This window comes from Trichosurus vulpecula, chromosome 3 (genome assembly GCF_011100635.1).
Source record: "Trichosurus vulpecula isolate mTriVul1 chromosome 3, mTriVul1.pri, whole genome shotgun sequence".
Classification (NCBI taxonomy): domain Eukaryota; kingdom Metazoa; phylum Chordata; class Mammalia; order Diprotodontia; family Phalangeridae; genus Trichosurus; species Trichosurus vulpecula.
Window position 1 is genome coordinate 157,257,344 of NC_050575.1, and position 19,002 is coordinate 157,276,345.

General features: G+C 47.9%; 1 protein-coding gene across 1 annotated transcript in view; it reads right to left on the reverse strand.

Annotated features, from left to right (window-relative positions):
• Nucleotides 1–2,202: 2,202 nt before the first annotated feature.
• Nucleotides 2,203–19,002, reverse strand: part of CCDC102A (coiled-coil domain containing 102A) — a 44,727-nt gene continuing 27,927 nt past the window's right edge. The window contains 4 exon segments of the mRNA XM_036749853.1: nt 2,203–3,076; nt 14,588–14,691; nt 16,017–16,099; nt 16,102–16,202. Coding sequence (XP_036605748.1) covers nt 2,950–3,076; nt 14,588–14,691; nt 16,017–16,099; nt 16,102–16,202 — 415 coding nt within the window. The 3' untranslated portion in view covers nt 2,203–2,949.

A 19,002-nucleotide genomic window follows, 5' to 3' on the forward strand; every position in this document is an offset into this window, starting at 1 on the left:
GGGGTGAAGGGAGGGAAGGGGGGGGGTCAGTGGGCAGGGGGAGGCTTTCCCGACAGGAAATAGGAGATCCTAGGACTGGGCCAAGGGCAGAATTGTGAAATTAGTCTAACAGTGACCAGCTTATTGGTCATGGAGTCAGGAGAGCTGGGTGCTACACAGAGCTGGACCACTAGCTCTGAAACTTTTTTTAGGTAAGTCATTTCCCTTTCTGGGGCTGTTTCCCCATCTGTACAAGGGCACTTGGACTGGATCTTCCATCTTGCTGATCCTTTTTATCTATGGTCCTCCCTGCCGTTCTTGAATCCAACTCATCTCTTTCAACACCCAAGGAATCTTTCCTGGGTTCCAGTGGGGAAAAGTCTTGCCCTCACCTAGCTGTCCCATTAAGGTAGCAAGTGATACACTGATATTTAGGGTTAGGATTACTTCTCACAGGAACATTTTCATTTTTATAGGAAATACTCGAAGCCAAAGAAAAGACCTAAAAGAAAGAATCTATCACAGAGGAATTTCAGTTGATGGTGATTGTTGGGAGTGGTAGGATATGGGGCGGTGGGGCTGGGGAACCCTGCCTGGGTGCTGTAGAGGCCTGCCTCCTTTCTATGGTCAGGTTGGGTAAGCAAACACAATAGGGAGAAGCTGGGGCCCAGCCAGGACACTGGATCACCCAGTGTCAAGGCTACTTACAGACTCAAGGCATATGTCAAAGACGGAAGGGCCCTTAGGGCTCATTGAGTCTAGTGCCTTCATTTTACAAAGCCAGGATGGAAACGGGGGTCACCTGACTTCTACATCTTTGGTCATTCTACTTTACTTCCTGGAGTTGGTAAAGCTGAATAAAACCGAGGCCTATAATAGCAGGACATACCAATTCCAAGCTTTTTCTGAACAGCACCAAAATTCCCCTCCCCCAGGGTCTCACCCTTGTCAGACCCCCTCCCCCTCTTTTCTCCCCTCTCTCTCCCCCAATCTCCTAGAGGAGATGGGAGGTTCCTAGAGATCTTGCCACATGGAAGGAGTGGACAGGGGCAGCCAGGCAAAGGAAGATACAGACTCTGTAATTACTGCTCTGCATAGACACTATCTTGCTTGAGGTGCCAGGGAGTCTGGCGGGGAAATACCAGCCCAGCCTGACTAGGTCTGTTGTGTGTCTGAGAATGTCCCAGCAGCTGAATGGGATGGGGGATGGTAGAGGGGGACCCCGAGTGTGGTGGGGGAAGGAAGAATGGTTGAAGATTTGGCTTTGAAGGTTGTTGTCACCCTGTGTACAGGATGTAGGGCCAAAGGGCAGGACTTTTTAGTTTCTCCTTATGGTCAAGTTCCTTTTTTTTTTTTTTTCCAATCTGTCCAGGGCAGGAAACAGTCCCTCTCCTAGACAGGGCCTCTGACCCATCCTTCTAGCTGAGCTTTGGGAAGTGGAGGGGACATGGGGACAGGATCAACATCCCTGTGTCTCCCCATTGCCCAACACTCCCTCCAGCACCTCCTCTCAAGGAAAATGAGCGTCCAGGAAGAGAGCTGTTGCCTCTCGTTGCTGTGGCAACAAGCCCCACATTGCCCATAAAACTGGCTTGCACCATGGTTTTTAAATTTTTTATCATCATTTTAGGCCTGTCTCCAAGAACGGTATTAGAGTGTGGCTTGGTGACATGGAAATTGTCAGGGCCCATGTTTTATTAACAGTCTGTCGGGGAAGAGGGGGAGGGGGAGTGGGGTGGGGCTGTTAGAACAATAACCTCCCTGCAGGAGATGGTTTGGTAGGTTTGCCCTCCTCCCCACCGTCGGGGTCAGAGAACTACAGAATCATAAACTGTCATCATTAGGAGGGACCTTAGAAAATCGTCTGGACCAATCTCTTCATTTCATAGGAGCAACAGAGGGGACCAGAGGGGGAGGTGGATAGCCTAAGGTCACAGCAACAGAACCAGAATTAGGCTTCAGGCCTCCTAACTCCCAGTCCAGGATTCCTTCCCCCATGCCTCAGTGACTCTCCCAGAGCATGAAAGGCCCCACACATTTGGGGTGCTATGTCTAGGAAGCTGGCCCCCTATGATCTTGAGTGGAGGAGGAAGGGGCAGTGGTGCCTGAGACCAGCCCTCCCACCTGAAAGAGATACTTTTAAGGCCAAGGACTTTCTTTTTGCATCCACCAGTCCCTGCTTTTCCATATAGTCGGACTCAACCTCGGGTGATCTTAACTCAGTTTATTAAAAAAAAGTTTGGATTTGTAAAAATGTGCTTGTTGACCCACTCCTCTGTCCCATCAGGCCCCTGGAGCTGGGCTGGGGGTGGTCTTCCCAATGGCTTCCTGGCTTTCTTCTTTCATGCAAAAGTCCAAAAGAGTACCCCAGAATGGGGAGAGGAGTCTGAGGTAAATCCCCAAATCCTCTTAACAGCAGCCAGCCTCTCCCTTAGTTCATATGTTTATAAAAATAAAACAGGTACAAGTACACACATGCATATATGCATGCATGCATGTATATATAATATTATATATATGTATAATAGAACACGTTTCCCACCTTCTTAGGGAATTGGATAGGCAGGGCCCTGGTCAGTCTCAGCTCCCACTTTGCTTTTTAATGGCCCAATAAAGTCATCATCTTATGTTTACTATGTCCTTGCTGATTTTGCTGAAGGTTGAGGGTAGCAGGGTGGAGGCTAGGGGAGAAAGGACAGGAAGAGGAGCAGGAGGAATCGGCTGGGAGACAAGGGGAATGAGATCTGGCCAAGTGGCTCTACTGGATCACCTTTGCCTGTCCTGAGTAGGGTGCACCCTACCCTCAACCTGGCAAGGGCCAAGTTCCAAGCAGCTTCCCGCTTTGTCCTGGCTCTCAGAGCCCAGGCCCAGGGCTGTCGACACTAAAAAGGACCAGCTGCAGTTCCTGGAGAGTTGGCCCAAGTAACGTTCCCTGATGCAAGCTGGCCCTTCCCTCCTCCTTCCCTTGTACTAAGGGACTTGGATCTGTAGGTCCTCATCCTCATCCAGGTCACTCGTACCATCCCCAGGTTCTTCAGTTCCAAACCGAGAACTCCGGATCTTTCCAAAGAGCGGGGCGTTCTGCTGCCGGCGGAGCCTGCAGGGACCAGGTAAGGAGTGGAAAGGAGGAATGAGACGAGGTCAGAGACTTTATAACAGAGAATATGGGGAGGAAATTCCAAATCGCTGTATCAAGATAACAGCAATGGAAATCCCTGTTAGGGATATGGTATGATGGAAAGGACAGCTCAGGAGTCAGAGGACCTATGTTCAAATCCTGCTTCTGACACTTGCTACCCATGTGACCTTGGGCAAATCTTTTAGACCTTCCTAAACCTCATTTTCCTTATCTGTAAGAATGAAGGGGAGGGGGCAGTTTGGCTCTCAGCCCAGCTCCAAGCTTGACCATCAGTCTTTTCCCAATGGACTCTCTATTGTATGGTATAATGGCAGGAACACCAGACTGAAAAGAGTACCACTCCTGACTCTCAATTAACCACATAACCTCATGCTAATCTCTTAGCTTCACTGTGCCTCAGTTTCCTTATCTGGGAATGACAACTTATTGCCCAAGTTGGTCTGAGGATCCTCTAAGAAGGAAAAGCATCTTTAGAAGTATAAAGTGCTCAATAAACATATTGAGGTGGCTGGGTATTACCTGGTTAGAAGTAACTAGATGGCAAGGGAGAAAGAGCACTGGGCCTGGAGTCAGGAAGACCCAAGTTCAAGTCCTGCCTCATACACTTCCTAGCTGTGTCACCCTGGACAAATTACTTAACTTCTGTCTGCCTCAGTTACTTCAACCATTCACCTGTAAAATGGGTACAGTAAGTGCCTACCTCGTCAGGTTGCTAGCTGGGAGGACCCAATGAGATGGTATTTATAAAGCTTGGCACAGTGTTTGGCAAATTGTTGTGGTTGAGTCATGTCTGACTCTTTTTTCACCCCATGGATCATACCATCCGTGGGGTTTTCTTGGCAAAGATACTGGAGTGGTTTGCCATTTCCTCCTCCAGTGGATGAAGGCAAATAAGGTGAAGTACCTTGCCCAGGATCACACAGCTAGTGAGTGTCTGCGGTCAGATTTGAACTCAGCTCTTCCTGACTCCAGGCCCAGCACTCTATCCACTGAACCACCTAGCTGCCTCTCACCTGGCCAACAACATTAGGCGCTTAATACATGCTCATTCCCTTTCCTTCCCCTTCCCCAGTGGATAAAGTACTGGACTTGGAGTCAAAAGACCTGAAATCAACTCCTGCCTCAGATAGTACCTGTGTAACCCCTGATTAATCATTTAATCTCTGCCAGCCTCAGTTTCTTCATCCATAAAATGGATGTAATAATAGCCCCAACTTCACAGGGTTGTTGTGACGATTAAAGGAGATCCCATATGTGAAGTACTTTGCAAACCTTTGAGTGTTATAGAAACCCTAGAGGTTATTATTAAATATAAAGGATTAGAATTATTACCCAACTGTCTGGGGTATTATGAAGCCCAGGAACAGGAATGAAGTTAATGCCTTATGCATGTAGCTTAAAATAGGGGAGAGGGGTGATAGATCTCATATAATTAATGAATCAAAAGCACTGAGTATGAATGTGTGCCCAGCATCCACAAAAGTGGATGCCTCATAAAAGAGCAGAAGTGAGCCCAGGTTCTCTGAGTTATGCCAGCACAGGCTCCAGCAAGCCCTTCTGAAGTGGAAAGACCTTAAGTACAGGACTATTGGTCCCATTTCCAGGCACCATCTTGATCAGTCAGTCAGTATTTATTAGGTGCCCACTGTGTGCCAGGCACTGGATTCGTTAGCAAAAAGCAGTCCCTGTCCTCAAAGAGCTTATATTCTATTGAGGGAAGACAATATATATGTTGTTATTGTCGCTGTTCAGTCATGTTTCAGTTGCGTCTGACTCTTTGTGACCCCACTTGGGGTTTTCTTGGCAAAGATACCAGAGTGGTTTGCCATTTCCTTCTTTAGCTCATTTTACAGATGAGAAAACTGAGGCAAACTGTTAAGTGACTTGCCCAAGGTCCTACAGCTAGCGCCTGAGGTCACATTTGAACTCAGGTCTTCCTGACTCCAGACCTGGTGCTAGTCCATTCACTGAGCTATCTGGCTACCCAGTATATATACATACAAGGTAATTTGGGGAGAAAGCACCAGCAGCTGGGAGGATCAGGAAATGTCTCAAGGTGAAGCTTGAGCTTCACCACGAAGAAAGCAGAGATTACAAGAGGCAGAGGTTGACAGCCAATGAAAAGGCACACAGGAACCCACGTATCATGTCTGCAGAATAGCAAGGCCAATTTGACTGGATTGCTATGTTACGTGGAAGGGAGTGGTGTGTAATGAGGCTGGACAGGTACGCTGGGGCCAGGTTGTTAAGGAATGTATATATCAAGAGGAATTTACCTTTGATCCTGGAGATACTTGGGAGCCATTGAAGTCTATTGAGAAGGGGAGTAACATGGTCAGATTTGTGCTTTAGGAAATCAGTTTAGCAGTGTGTGATGTGTGATGGATGGATTGGACAGAGTGAGAGACTTGAGGCAGGAAAACCTATCAGGAGGGTATTTCAATAGCCGCTGATGAGGGAGTAGAGAAAAGGGCAGGTATGGAAGAGATGAGATGTTGTGGAGGTGGAAAAAATAAGATTTGGTAACTAAGCAGATAAATGGGGTGAGGAGGGATGGATACCCCAAGGTTGTGAACCTGCATGACTTGAAGGAGGGTGGTGCCGTCCACAGGAAGAGAGGGAGGTGCAGAAAAGAGATGAGTTTCGGAAGAGAGAGACGTGGCGGGTTTGAGATGTCTACAGAACCTCTGATTCAAAATTCCAGTAGGCAGTTGGTGATGGAATTCAGGAGAGATGAAGGCTCGTAGAGATGATAACTGAACACATGTGAGTTATGAGGCCATCAGGAGAGAGTGTGTGCAAGGAGACAAGAGGGCCCAGGACGGAGGCTTGGGGCGACACCAGCAATTCCAAGGATGAGGTTAGTGGCAACCCGGCAAAGGAGATTGAGGAGCAGAGACAGGGAAGGACAGTGTTACAAAAACTCAGAAAGGAGAAGGCATCTAGTAGAAGTGGGTGGCCAATAGTGTCATATGATGCCAAGAGGCAGAAAAGGACGAGGTTGGGGGGAAAGCCATTCACCCAGTTTGGCAATGAAGAGCTCACTGGTGACTTCACAAAGGGCGGCTTCAGTTATGGGAAGAGGTCAAAAGTCAGGATTTAGAAGAGGGTGAAAGGAGAGGAAGCAAAGGCAACAACAGTAGGAAGCTTTTTCAAAGTCTTAGCTGAGAATGGACAGAGAGATAGAGGAAAATAATCTGAGGGGATGTTAGGGTCTAGGAAAGGATTCCTTAAGGACGGGGGGCATTTGTGTGTGATTTCAGGCACCAGGGAAGGAACACAGAGAAAAACTGAAGATTAAGGGGGCGGGGGGAATGACAGTGGAGACCAGCTGCTGGAGAAGACGGACAGGCTCCCCACCAGGTTGCTGCAGGATAATGCATTTTTTTGCCACTGAATTTTTTTTTTTAAAGACTGAACCTCCTTGCCAATCCCACTACTGATAGACACAAGATCTTTCACCTGTTCCATCTCAGACCTGGGATAGTTCACTTCTCCTTGGGCAGCCTGGTGGCTCCCATGATCCTGGGTGGGAGGAGGGGTTCACCATGTTGGTAAATTAGTGCAAGTATCTGACTGAGCTAAGTCCACTGTAGCCAGGAGTTCCCAAGCTCAAGAGATCCTCCATCCTCAGCCTCCCTAGTAGCTGAATTACAGGTGTGCATCACCGCACTGGCCACAGCAACTTTTAAAGAGTACCTACTAGATTGTTTTTTCTCCCTTAATTTAATCATCCGTTTATTCATTTCAACAAGCACGGAGTGCATGCTATGTGCATTGTGCTGGGTACTGAGAATCTACAAAATTGTAAAGGGGCTGCAATTTGTGTCTGTAGAAGGAATACAAACACTGAGGAAACCCACCAATCCTTGAAGGACTGACATAGCATGTATCCAGCACTGAGCCAGCCTTGGTGAAGGCATAGAAAGACATTCATGGTCCCTGCCCTTGAGAGCTTAAAATTTCCTTGAGATAAAACTAATAAATATAGAACAACTGTGAGTAATAAACATAAGCTGAGCTGTGCGGCAGATACAGCAATGCTGTCGAACAGAGAGGGAGAGGGCCGAAAACGGTTCATGGGGGAGTTGGGTCTACAAAGACTGGTAGGATTTCAATCTGGAGAGTAGATGAGGGGGCATTCCAGGAGAGAAGCCCAGTGGGAGCCAAGTCTGAGTCAAGGCACAGAGGTGGGAATAAGTTATGTCCTTCCCCAGTTAGGTTAAGGAGCAGAGAGAATAAAGGCTGGACAAGTGGTAGTTGGGCTCCGTTTACAGAGAGCTGGGAAGGCTGGGCGAAGGAGTTTTGTTGCTGTTGTTATTCAGTTGTTTCAGTGGTGTTCAGACACTTCTACATGACCCCCATTTGGGGTTTGCTTGGCAAAGATATTGGAGTGGTTTGCCATTTCCTTTTCCAGCTCATTTTACAGATGAGGAAACTGAGGCAAACAGGGTTAAGTGACTTTGAACTTAAGAAGATTAATCTTCCTGGCTCCAGGCCCAGCAGGACATGAGTTCAAATCTAGCCTCAGATACTCACAAGCTATGTGACCCTAGACAAGTCACTTAACCTCTTCAACTATAAGACGGGGATAATAATTGCATCCACCTCTCTGGGTTGTTGTGAGGATTAAATGAGATAATTCTGTAAAGCACTTAGCCCAGTGCCTGGCACAGTAATAAATGCTTGTTTACTTCCTTCCTATTGATTTCCCTAGGTTCAGAGGAACCTTCCAAACCTAAGCCATAATTATTATGTCCTTCTAAATATTTTCTCTGTCACGTAATGGTTCCAACTCCATAAGGGGTCTTAAAAATTCAGCAAAATGAGTTTCAACTTTTATGGTTTCTGACCAGAGAAGCCATATAGTGTGTCCTCATGTTGTCTTCAACAACAAATCAACAAACATTTTAAAGTACCTACTGTGTGCAAAGCCCTATCCTAGGCACCAGGGGAGAAGCCAAGTTTATGTAAAATACAGGCAGTGTCCTCATGGAGCTCCCACTCCAGCGGGTGGAGGTTTGGAGCTTGGGTGACTGGGAGGATATGCTTCCCTTAACAGAGGAAAAGAGGTCCATGGGATTGTAGAAGATCAGAGATGGCATAATGGACCAAGTGCTAGACTTGTGAGGCATGAAGATCTGGGTTCAAATCCTGCATCGGATCCTTACTGACCATGCGATCCTGGGCAAATCATTCAGCCTTGCTCAGCCTGTTTCTTCAGCTGTAAGCTGGAGGTGATGCTAACCATGTGGTTCATGGTATTGTTGTCAGGATCAAGCGAGATAATATATGGAAAGTGCTCTGGAAACCTTAAAGCACTATAGAAATGTGAGCTAATATTCTATTCCTGCTGGAGCCGAGGCAGCTGCCCCTGCCTGGATCACCCCCACCCCCTGCGGTCCCCTTGTCCTCGGGCAGCACTGAGCAGGCGTGTGGAATGGACTTGATAGAAAAGACTGAAATTGCTTTCCAGCTTTTCTAATCCATAGTACTTAGCAGCAGCACGTTACAGGCTGCAGATATCATTTAGGGAGCGGCAGGAGGGAAGAGAGGGGAGGTAGACAAAGAAACAAGGCCGTCTTCCGGAGGGCAAGGCCTTGGGCCTGGGAGGACAAGAAATTCCCCTTGAACCCTAGAGCTCATCCTTTCTTATGTCTAGGAGTGGGGAATGGTGGGGTGGGGGTGGCGCTGGGCACGATGGTCTCTGTGCTGAGTTACAGAAAGCAGGTGGTTTATGGGGGAGAGATGGAAGTATACTTTCCAGGGTTTTCATTTTACAAGTCTTCCTCCTAATCTCTCTCTTCTTTTCCCTCTCTGTATGTGTATGTACACACACACACACACACACACACACACACACACACACACACACACGAAAGGCAGCATCTCCTAAGCTTTTCTCTCTGTCTTTGTCTCTCTTTCTTCCCCTGTGTGTACATACAAACACACATACACTGAACAGGGGCAGCTTCTCTTGCCCGCCCCCTCCCCATCCTCTCTCTCTCTCTCCCCCCACTCCTTTCTCTCTCTCTCCCTCCTCTCTGCCCATCCTCCTCCTCCCTCCCTCTCCCCAATCTCTATCTCTCTCTCTCTCCGCCCATCCTCACCCCCTCTCCCTTTTCTCTCCTCTCTCCCCAATCTCTCTCTCTCTCCATCTCTCTCCCCTGCTCCCTGCCTCTCCCCAATCTCTCTCCCCCATCCTCCCTCCCTCTCTCCTCTGTCTCTCTCTCTCCCCCCTCCCTCTCTCCGTCTCTTCCCCCCTCCATCCCTCTCTCTTTCTCTCCCCCTCCTCTTTTCTCTCTCCTCTCTCCCCTCTTCCTCTTCGCTCCTCTCTCCCTCCTCTCTCTCTCTCTCTCTCTCTCTCTCTTCTCCCCTCTCCCCCCGCGCTCCCCCCCCCACTCTCTATAGCTGGAAGGCACTGGCTCCAGAGCTCAGACTGTGCAGTATCATCTAGCCCAGCCCATCATTTGACTTGCCCAAGGTAGCACAGCCAAGTTGTGCAAACCCACCCTTGTGCCCTTGCATGCACAGTACTTTCCATGCACCCCCTGCCAACCCCATTCTTCCCTTCACCGAACTGCAGAAATGGCTCTGGCTCTCAGAACCTGTCTTAGACTGGAGGTTTTGCAGCTAATTTGTTAGGGGACAACACCACTAGCATTTATGCAGCACTTCGAGGTTTGCAAAGTGCTTTACAAATATCATTTCACTTTATCCTGGGAGGGAGGTGCTGTTGTTATCCCCATTTTACACATGAGGAAATTAGTAGGAAACACTAACGTGGGTCCTTAGCTCACCCAGCTTGATATTGGTTAGGGATGTGGGGAGCCTGCCCACTTAGAGGCCATATGTGGCCCTCCAGGTCCTCAAGTGCGGCCCTTGGACTGAGTCCAACTTCACAGAATCCCCTCAATAAAAGGATTTGTTCTGTAAAACTTGGACTCAGTCAAAAGGCCGCACCTGAGGACCTAGATGGCCACATGTGGCCTCCAGGCCACAGCTTCCCCACCCCTGGCTTAGGCTACCTTGGGGCTTGTGTGGGCTAAGAGGCAGTCTTTTCTCAGTAATCCCCGTGCCTGGGTCTGGGCCAGAGTGTCTTTCCTTCCTCCAATCAGGATGAGTGAAGAGGGAGGAAATAGCTCAGGGAATAAACCATGTCCCTACTAATAGGGACATTTCTTTCAGGAACTACTGCCCTCAGAATCAGATCTAGACTCTTCTGTTTGGTGTTCAAGGCTCTGCACAGTCTCTGAGCCTCATCTTCCATGATTCCCCAACATTTAATTCCTCAGCATAGATCATTTGATTGGAAGAATCTTGGAGATCATTTAATTTATAAGATGTGATCCAGAGGGTTAAGTTCAAGGTCACCCAGGAAGTGTATAAGAAAAAAAAAGCCAAGATCTACATCTTCTAATTCCAAACATGGCTGGGCCAGGGGGTCTCTTTGCACAATGCCACCTATCTAGTGGTCCCCTCCATTCCGGTCAGGCCAGTCTCATTATTTGCTGACACACCTTGCACGTGCCCATTTCTTCTCCTTTGTTTGACTTATCCAAAGTCTGCCCTCCTGGAGGGTCCTCCCCACCACACCCCATTTCAATGACACCAGCCTCTCTTCTCTGAACATTCCCACAGCATTTGGGGTCTACGTCAATATGTTGGATGTGTTGACCAGAGACTAGTTGGTATTATTACTTAACTTCATCCCCAGTTTGTCCTAGACCAAGGATGGGAATCTGCAGCCTCAAGGCCAATGTGGCTCTCTAGGTCCTCAAGTGCAGCCCTTTGACTGAATCCAAACTTCACAGAACAAAGGATTCAGTCAAAGGGCCACACTTGAGGACCTAGAGGGCCACATGTGGCCTTGAGGCCGCAGGTTCCCCACCCCTGTCCTAGATACATTCTAGACTAGATAAACTTCTGCCCACAGTATAGCAGTGGTCCTCCACAAAGATTCAGAGCCCCCAAATGGGCAGATATGGTTCTTTATTTTGGACTCCCTGGAGGTGGAAGGTGACCTTTGGAGATTTCAAGGGCATAGAGATGAGATGGAGCAGTGAACAAGGGTGTCAGGGGCTCTGTGTCAGTGCTTCACTTTCCTGTTGTCAATGGAAAAGCTCTCAGCCTCCTCCCAGGCCCTCACTCTTCCTCACATTAAAATTCCATCGGCCCAAAATTTACGAGCAAAACTTCAACTCAAAGCCACGCGGTTGCTGATGGAGAGGGCTCCCTCCCTTTCTCACCCTCTCCCCCCTCCCGCACCCATAACTCTCCCGGTAAAGTGGCCTCAATGGCTGCGTCTTTACTGGAAGGCATGAATTATTAAGGGAGGGGAGAAGGGAGGGGACCAAGCCTCCATTACTCCTGCATGATTTAGTGGCGCTGTCCCCAGAACATTAAAAACAAAAAGTTGAAAAAAAAAAAAGGGAAAACCACTTGGCAGCCCCTCCCTAGATGAAGACACTTCAGAGCTCAGCCTTCATTGGGCCATGGTCCATTTCAAGGGGATTTATTGCTGGAAAGGCACTTGAACACCAAATAAATTTTTTTTTTTAAATCTTAAACAACTTTTTAAGAGCTAGAAAACAGGAGGATCTTAAAATGTGTAGAACTCCTTTTCTGTTTTTGCAACCCTGAAGTGTTCTCCCTCAGGGGATTTTGGGATCTAATAATGCCCTAATACATGAAATCTCTTTCCTATTGGGATGCAGGGGCAAGGAGAACCCTCCCCAAGAAGCCAGGGTCCAGGGCCAATTGTGCAGCAGGCCTCATGATAGGGTCTCCTTGGCAGGGATGTAACTTGTATGTGAAAAGGAGACACGTAGATCTGCGGGTGACGGTGCCCAGAGACCAGGTCAAGGGGCCCAGCTGGGGACGGCTCTGGGAATGTGTGCATTCCTTTGGGCTAAGGCCTCCTCTGTCCCAATGCTACCACTCAGAAGATGGGATGATTTATTAGTCATTAACATCTTAGTTTATGGGATCCTTTTCAAATGATTGCCGGGTGGGTACGGATCTAGGCAATGAGGCACAGAAGAGCTATATGGAAGAATGGCAAATAAAAGGCAGCTATAGGAAACGCTGTGTGCCAGGCACTGTGCTAAGCACAATTATTATCTCTTTTGATCTTCACAACAACCCTGGGAGGTAGATACTATTAATTATCCCCATTTTACAGATGAGGAAACTGAGGCAAATAGAGGTCAACTGACTTACCCAGGATTGACACACAGCTCATAAGCACCTGAGGCTGGATTTGAACTCACATCTTCCTGATTCCAGGCCCAGAGCTCTATCCACTGCACCACCTAGCTGCCTAGGTAGGAGTGAAAATTTTTAAACTGGCCAGTCCTGCTTATGGAAATCAAAGGTCCCTTTGGCCTCTGGGGGAGTCTTGGCTTCAGGTACATCACTGCCGTTACCCACACAAGTATCTTGGCAGTCAGGGCCTGAGGAGGGGATTCTGAGCTCCACTTAATGGTGAAAAAGGACAATTTATTGCCTTGCCTTCCCCCCTCCAAAAAAAAAAAAAAGGACAATGTGGGCCCACTACATTCTCTAGCTTCTCCCTTATAAGGAACTAAAAGCACTCTTTCCTGAGAGGCTCCATTTAGGAAAAAACAGTTGAGAAAGGCCAGCGGGGGGCTCAGCAGCTAAAGAAAGGAAGACTCTTAAGGAAGTCCTTAAGAAAAGATGTCATGGGCCTAGCAAGGCTTATGGATAGATCTAGAGACAAGAAGAGAGTCTCTTGTTAGCCTCTCCTGGAGCTTCCACTCACACAGCCTGGCCCTTTATATATAGACTATTTTTTTTTGAGAGGTAATCTGGGTTAAGTGACTTGCCCTGGGTCACACAGCTAGTAAGGGTCTGAGGCCAAATTTAAACTCAGCTCCTCCTCACTTCAGGGCCGATGCTCCATCCGTTCCACCACTTAGCTGCCCCCTATATATAGACTTATCTTGTCAAGGCAAAGGAATGAGGAGGGCAGGTGAGGAAAGAAAGAGGAGGCTAATAAAGCAGAAAATATGCATTGAATTACAGTGATGTTAGAATACAGAACACTGCACGCCATAGCTAGAAAGGACCTCACCTAGTCCAGTGCCCTTATTTGACAGACAAAGAGACTAAGACCCAGACACAGGACAAGACTTGTCCAAGGTCACAGACAGAGGAAGAAGCTGGGCGTTAAGACAGAGGAAGAAGAGAATGGATATGTAAGTCTGGAGGGTGGGGAAAGAAGGGAGGAATCCAGCAAGAGCCAAAAGGAATGGGAATCTAAGAGAGAGGAAGGGGAGGAGATGCAGGAGTGTGTGAGAGTGGTGAAAGCTGAAGAGTTTGATAGATGGTGAGAGGGTGAATGGAAGTCCAGGCCCCACAGAGCTCCCCAGGGACCAGCCATCACACACTCGCTGATAAGGCAATCTCTTCAAAGGCACTTACTGAACATTCCCTCCTCATCAACTCTGGGCTGACCCTTCCCTTCAGCTCCCTTTTCCCACTGCTGGGCCCAGGAAGGGAGATGAGGGTAAGTGGATCAGACCAGTTTAAAGAGTCTTTATGCAGCTGATGGCCTTGGCTATTTGTCAATGACAGAGGGTCGTGGACTAATCATTTGGGGGCTCCCATCCCCCTTGGGGTGGAAGAGTGGTGAGGAGACAGTGGGAATGTACTTATGAGGATTCCCAGACTCCCTCCCATCTGGGCCTACCATGCTTTCCCACCATATTCGGATACCTGGGCCACCCTCAGCTGCTGGGGGCTGAGCCCAGACCAGATATGTAGGAATCCCTATCCTCGGTTGGGGCCCAGTCTGTTGAGGGGTAGGGACAAAGTTGGGAAGCTATAGAGATTCATTTCCCAAGGAGCTTCTTATATGATGTGCCAATTACCCTCCAGACCCCATCCTTCCTTAACCCTTCCACCCCTATTTCCTGCCTTTGATATGTGTCCTTCCTGTTCTTCTCATTGCTCCAGGGTCCCCCCTTCCCCAGATTTCAATCCTCACTTTTCCAGCTGTGCAGGCTTCTTCCTGGTCCTCCCCACCACTGAGTCTTTCCCCCATCCTCATCCTCTTCCTTTCTCAGGTCACTCCTCCCTGGCCCCTTTCCCTTCCCGTCTGGTCAACAACAGGATCCTGCCCCTGGATGTGGAGGAGCTGAGTCTTCTCCCAAATGCCCCATTCCAGGTTATGCCCCACTGTGTCAGTCCTGTTCATGGTAAGGATTGTCTGACCAAGCTGAGCATGGGAAACCTTCTGTGGGGCCTACCCCAAAGCTGACCCCTGTGGCTCGCCAGATCTCCCAGGATCCCATGGGCCCAAATCCAGTGAGTCTTCCCTGAACCTGAGGCGCCATAGGAAATTTGGGTGTGACCATTCTGTTAACGGGAGAGGTGACTTTGATGGGGACCCTGCCCCCCCCACCTGCCCAAGGCCTTTGTGCTTCTTGTCCAATGCATATATACCTCGACTGCAGATGCTCCAGTTGCACTTGCAGATTCTCACTGTGCTCTGTCTGCTCATCTAGGGACCTCTGCAGCTTCCGAGCCTGATTATGGGCTTCATCCAGCTATGGGATGGAGACAGCAGCAATCACCCTGGGTTCAGGTTCCTTCCTACCCCTCTGTGAGCAGGTGAAATTCACAGCTCCCTCCACCCTAATCCTCTGCTCTGTCTGCCTTTCCCCTTCCTCTCTGTCTTTCCAAATCCTGGCCACCCTTCAAGGCCTGTCCCTAACTCTTCCATGCAGCCATCTTTGTCCCCACCCTACCCCTTTGGCTCACAGCAATCCCTCCTACAGCAATGTAACCCCCTCCCTCTCACCCACTTGGTATTCTACATACACTGCCTAGCAGCAGCAGCATCAGTGATTGCATTAATGATGAGAATCCTTATTTTATAATATTTATATTTATATAACCAGATATAATGTAGTATTTATAATATAATCTGATTTTCCTACAACAGTCCTGTGAGGCAGGTGGTGCAAAGATTATTTTCCTTTGGAAACTGAGGCTCAGAGAGGTTGTGATTTGCTCAGGGCCATTCACCAATTATAGGTCAAAACTGGAATTTGCTGACAAGTCTACCGTCTAATGCTCTCATGGGTCTAATGCTCTTTCCACTACGTGAGCTGTCTCTATAGTATTATTGGCTCACTTTTTGTATGTCACTATCTCAACTTTCTTTCTAGCTGGGAAATTCCTTGAGGGCAGGGGCTGTACCTTTCTTATCTCTGTATCCTGAGCCCCAGCACAGGGGCTGTGCCACTAGGTGGTTAGGTGGAGTCAGTTCGAATCCTGCCTTCAGACAATTACTAGCTACATGACCTAGGGCAAGTCACTGAGCTTTTTTCAGTCTTAGTTTCTTCATCTGTAAAATGGAGGTGATAACAGCACCCACCCTATAGAATTGTTGGGAGGAGCTAATGAAATAACGTATGTAGAGTGTACTCACAACTTTCTTAGTCCTTCAGAGACCCCTGTCTGGTCATTGGATATCCTAGTGGAGAGAGTGCTGGACTTGGAGTCAGGTAAGGCCGGAGTTCAAATCCTTTTTCTGATCCTGACTATCTAGGTATCCCTGGGCAAATCACTTAACCTATGTCAGCCTCAGCTTTCTCATCTATAAAAAGGGAATGATACTGGCACCTTCTTCCCAGGGCTGTTGGGAGGATCAAATCAGCTAATAGATATGCAAAGCACTTTAGAAATCATAAAGCCATATACATATATATATATATATATATATACACACACACATGTATATATACATGTGTGTGTGTGTATATATATCTAGCTATCTATCTATAGATATAGATATACACCAGCTGTAATCACTATTATTCTCCCTATCACCAGCACCACTGCCGGCCCCACTCCCAGCCTCAGTCACCTCATCTTCAGCTTGGGCCAGCTCCTTCTTCAGTTCCTCCACCCGCAGCCTCAGCTTCTTGACCTCACCCTCATGTTGCTCCACCGCCGGTTTGCATGGGCCAGTTCTGCCATCTTCTCCTGGTACTGCTTCTTCAGCTTGGTGTGCACATGCTTGAGGTCTGCCAGTCCTGGGAAGAAGGCAGGGCTAAGGGTGAGATGAGAAGGAAGATGCTGCCACCTTAGTGGCCAAGACTAGACCCAGCAGGAAAAGGGCCGGAGGAAGCAGTACCTACCAGTATTATTGTTGTCAGACTATAATAGTTCTCATTTACAAACCTATTTTTATTCTAGGACAGCCCAACAAAAGTAAAGTGAGATGGATTCAGGACCTAAAATGGTCCTGAATCTGCTTCACTTGGGTGGTGGGAAGCAAATCATGGTGGATAAAAAGCCAGCTTCAGCATTAGGATGGCCTGCGTCCAGTTCTGCCCCTGACATGTTCTCAGTGACTCAGGAAAATCTTCAAAGCTCTAGGGTGCCTAGAAGGCACTGACCTGCCTTGGTAGAGGAGGTTTTCACACTGGGGGTTCCCTCTGTCGGTGAAAACACAGGTTTAAAAAAAATCCACCTGAAAGGCTGTCTGTCTCTAGCAGAGTGCCCCTGGGATCTGTGCGTGGCTCTATGCTCTGACATTTTTTAAAAATCAGACCAATGATTTCATCGGTGCAAGGAGCTCATGCTGGACGACGACTTGTTCTACCAAAGCAGAAGAAAGCTTTCTCTGCATCTTCTTTGTTCAGTCTTAGAGAACTGCCTGCAGGTGCAGAGGATTTAAGGGACCTACTCTGGGTCATGCAGCCAGTATGTGTCAGAGGTCAAGACTTCAACCCAGGACTTCCTGAGTGAAGCCACCTCTTTATCCACTATGTCACCATGCCATTCCCACTTAACACTGTTATCAATGACTTGGATGTAGGTAAACATCATGATAGTAAAAATAATGATGATGATGGTGATAGCATTTATATAGCTCCCACTGTGTGCCAGGGGGGTAGCTGGATGTTGAAGCGGTTGGAGCATTGGATTTGGACTCTGGGATATCGGAGTTCAAATCCTGCCTCAGACATGTTCTAGTTGTGTGACTCTGGGCAAGTCACTTAACCCTGTTTCCCTCGGTTTCCATCTGTAAATGAGCTGGAGAAGGAAATGGCAACCAACCCCTCCCGCATCTTTGCAAGAAGACCCCCACGGGGTCATGAAGAGTAGGTCACAATGAACGATGACAATAAACAATGTGCCAGGCACTGTGTTAAGCACTTACAAATCCTTATATCATTGATCTTTACAACAACTCTGGGAGGTAGGGGCTATTATGATCCCCATTTTACAGCTGAGAAAACTGAGAGGTTTGATGGAGGTTGAGTGACTTCCGCAGGGCCGCACAACCATTACATGTCTGAGGATGGATTTGAACTCAGGTTTCCTATACTTCTAGACTCATCACTCTACGCACTAAGCCATCTAGGTGCCGTCATCTGGAATACTCTGTGTATCTGAGTATCATCACTAGAAGCTGGAGAGCATCAAGAAAAGGGCAATGGAGAGAGTAAAGGGCCTTGACATCAGGCTGTATGATGAAGTCTCGTTGAAGAAGCCAGCGTTGAGATGTTCCATAGGCTTCATAAACTCAGCGTGTCTAAAAAGGAACTCATTATCTCTCTCCCCCCAAAAACCTCTCCCTTCTTCTAACTTCACTATAATGTGGAAGAGATCACCACCCTCTAGTCACCCATGTTTGCAACGGCTGATATCATCCTCGGACTTTTTATTTTTTATTCACCATTCATAGCCAAGCAGTTGCCAAACCCTTGTCATTTCCTTCTCTAAAGCATCTCAAAAGCATCCCTCTCTACTCCTACAGCCACCACCTCATTCAGGTCCTCATCCACCTTTCCCTGGAATGCTGTCATGGTCTTCAAGCCAGTTCCCTGTCTCAAATCTCTCCCCATTCTAATACAGCCTCTACTCAGCTGCCAAAGTAATTTTCCTAAAGTATAGGTTTGTCCACGTCATATGTACCCCCATCACCCACCCCGGCCAACATACACAAACTTAATAAATAAACTCGAGTGGTTCTGGGATCAAATATAAAGTCCTGTGTTTGATAGTGAAAGTTCTTTACAACTTGGCCCCCTCCTACCTTTCTAATCTTTTTACGTGCTACTCCCACTCCACACATTCTTCAATTCAGTCATATTGACCAAGACCATTTCCTCCCCCAAAACACTCCATCATCCATCTCTATGTCTTGTACCGGCTGTTTCTCATGCCTTAAATGGTCTCCTGCCCAGTCTCTAGCTCTGAGGATGCCTGGCTTCTCTTAAGATTCAGCTCCAGGGCTCCCTCATCCAGGAGGGAGTCTGTCCCGGTCCCCTTGGGTGCTAAGGCCATCCCCTCAATGGTTAACTTTCATCTACCCTGTATTTATCTTCTCTGTTCTAATTTATATTGTCTCCTCCATTAGAATATGAACTCCGTGCAAGAGGGGATTGTCTTTCTTTTTCTTTGCACAGTAAGCCTTAATAAATGCTTGTTAATTGATTGATTGAACTAGGGATGGCTAGCCTGGAGAGAAGACTGAGGGATATGAACCGTGATGACCATCTAAGCGTTTGATGGCTGGGCTCTGAAAGAAGAATTGGATTGTTCTGCTTGGCCTCAAAGGGTGGAATGAGGTATAGTGGGCAGAGGTGTAGAGTAATGGATTGAGGTTTGATGTCAGAAAACCCAACCAGCTTCCTAATAATCAGAGCAGAATGGGCCGCCTTGGCAGACACGGGTTCCTTCTCACAAGAGATCCTCAAGCAAAGGGTCTGGTGACTGCTGTTTGGTTTTGTGGTAGAGGGGACTTAAGTATGGGATCGACTCGATGACCTCCAGGGTCAACTCTGGATTCTAGGATTTAGGGACATGACGTGTTTAGACTCCAAAGTACTTCCATAATC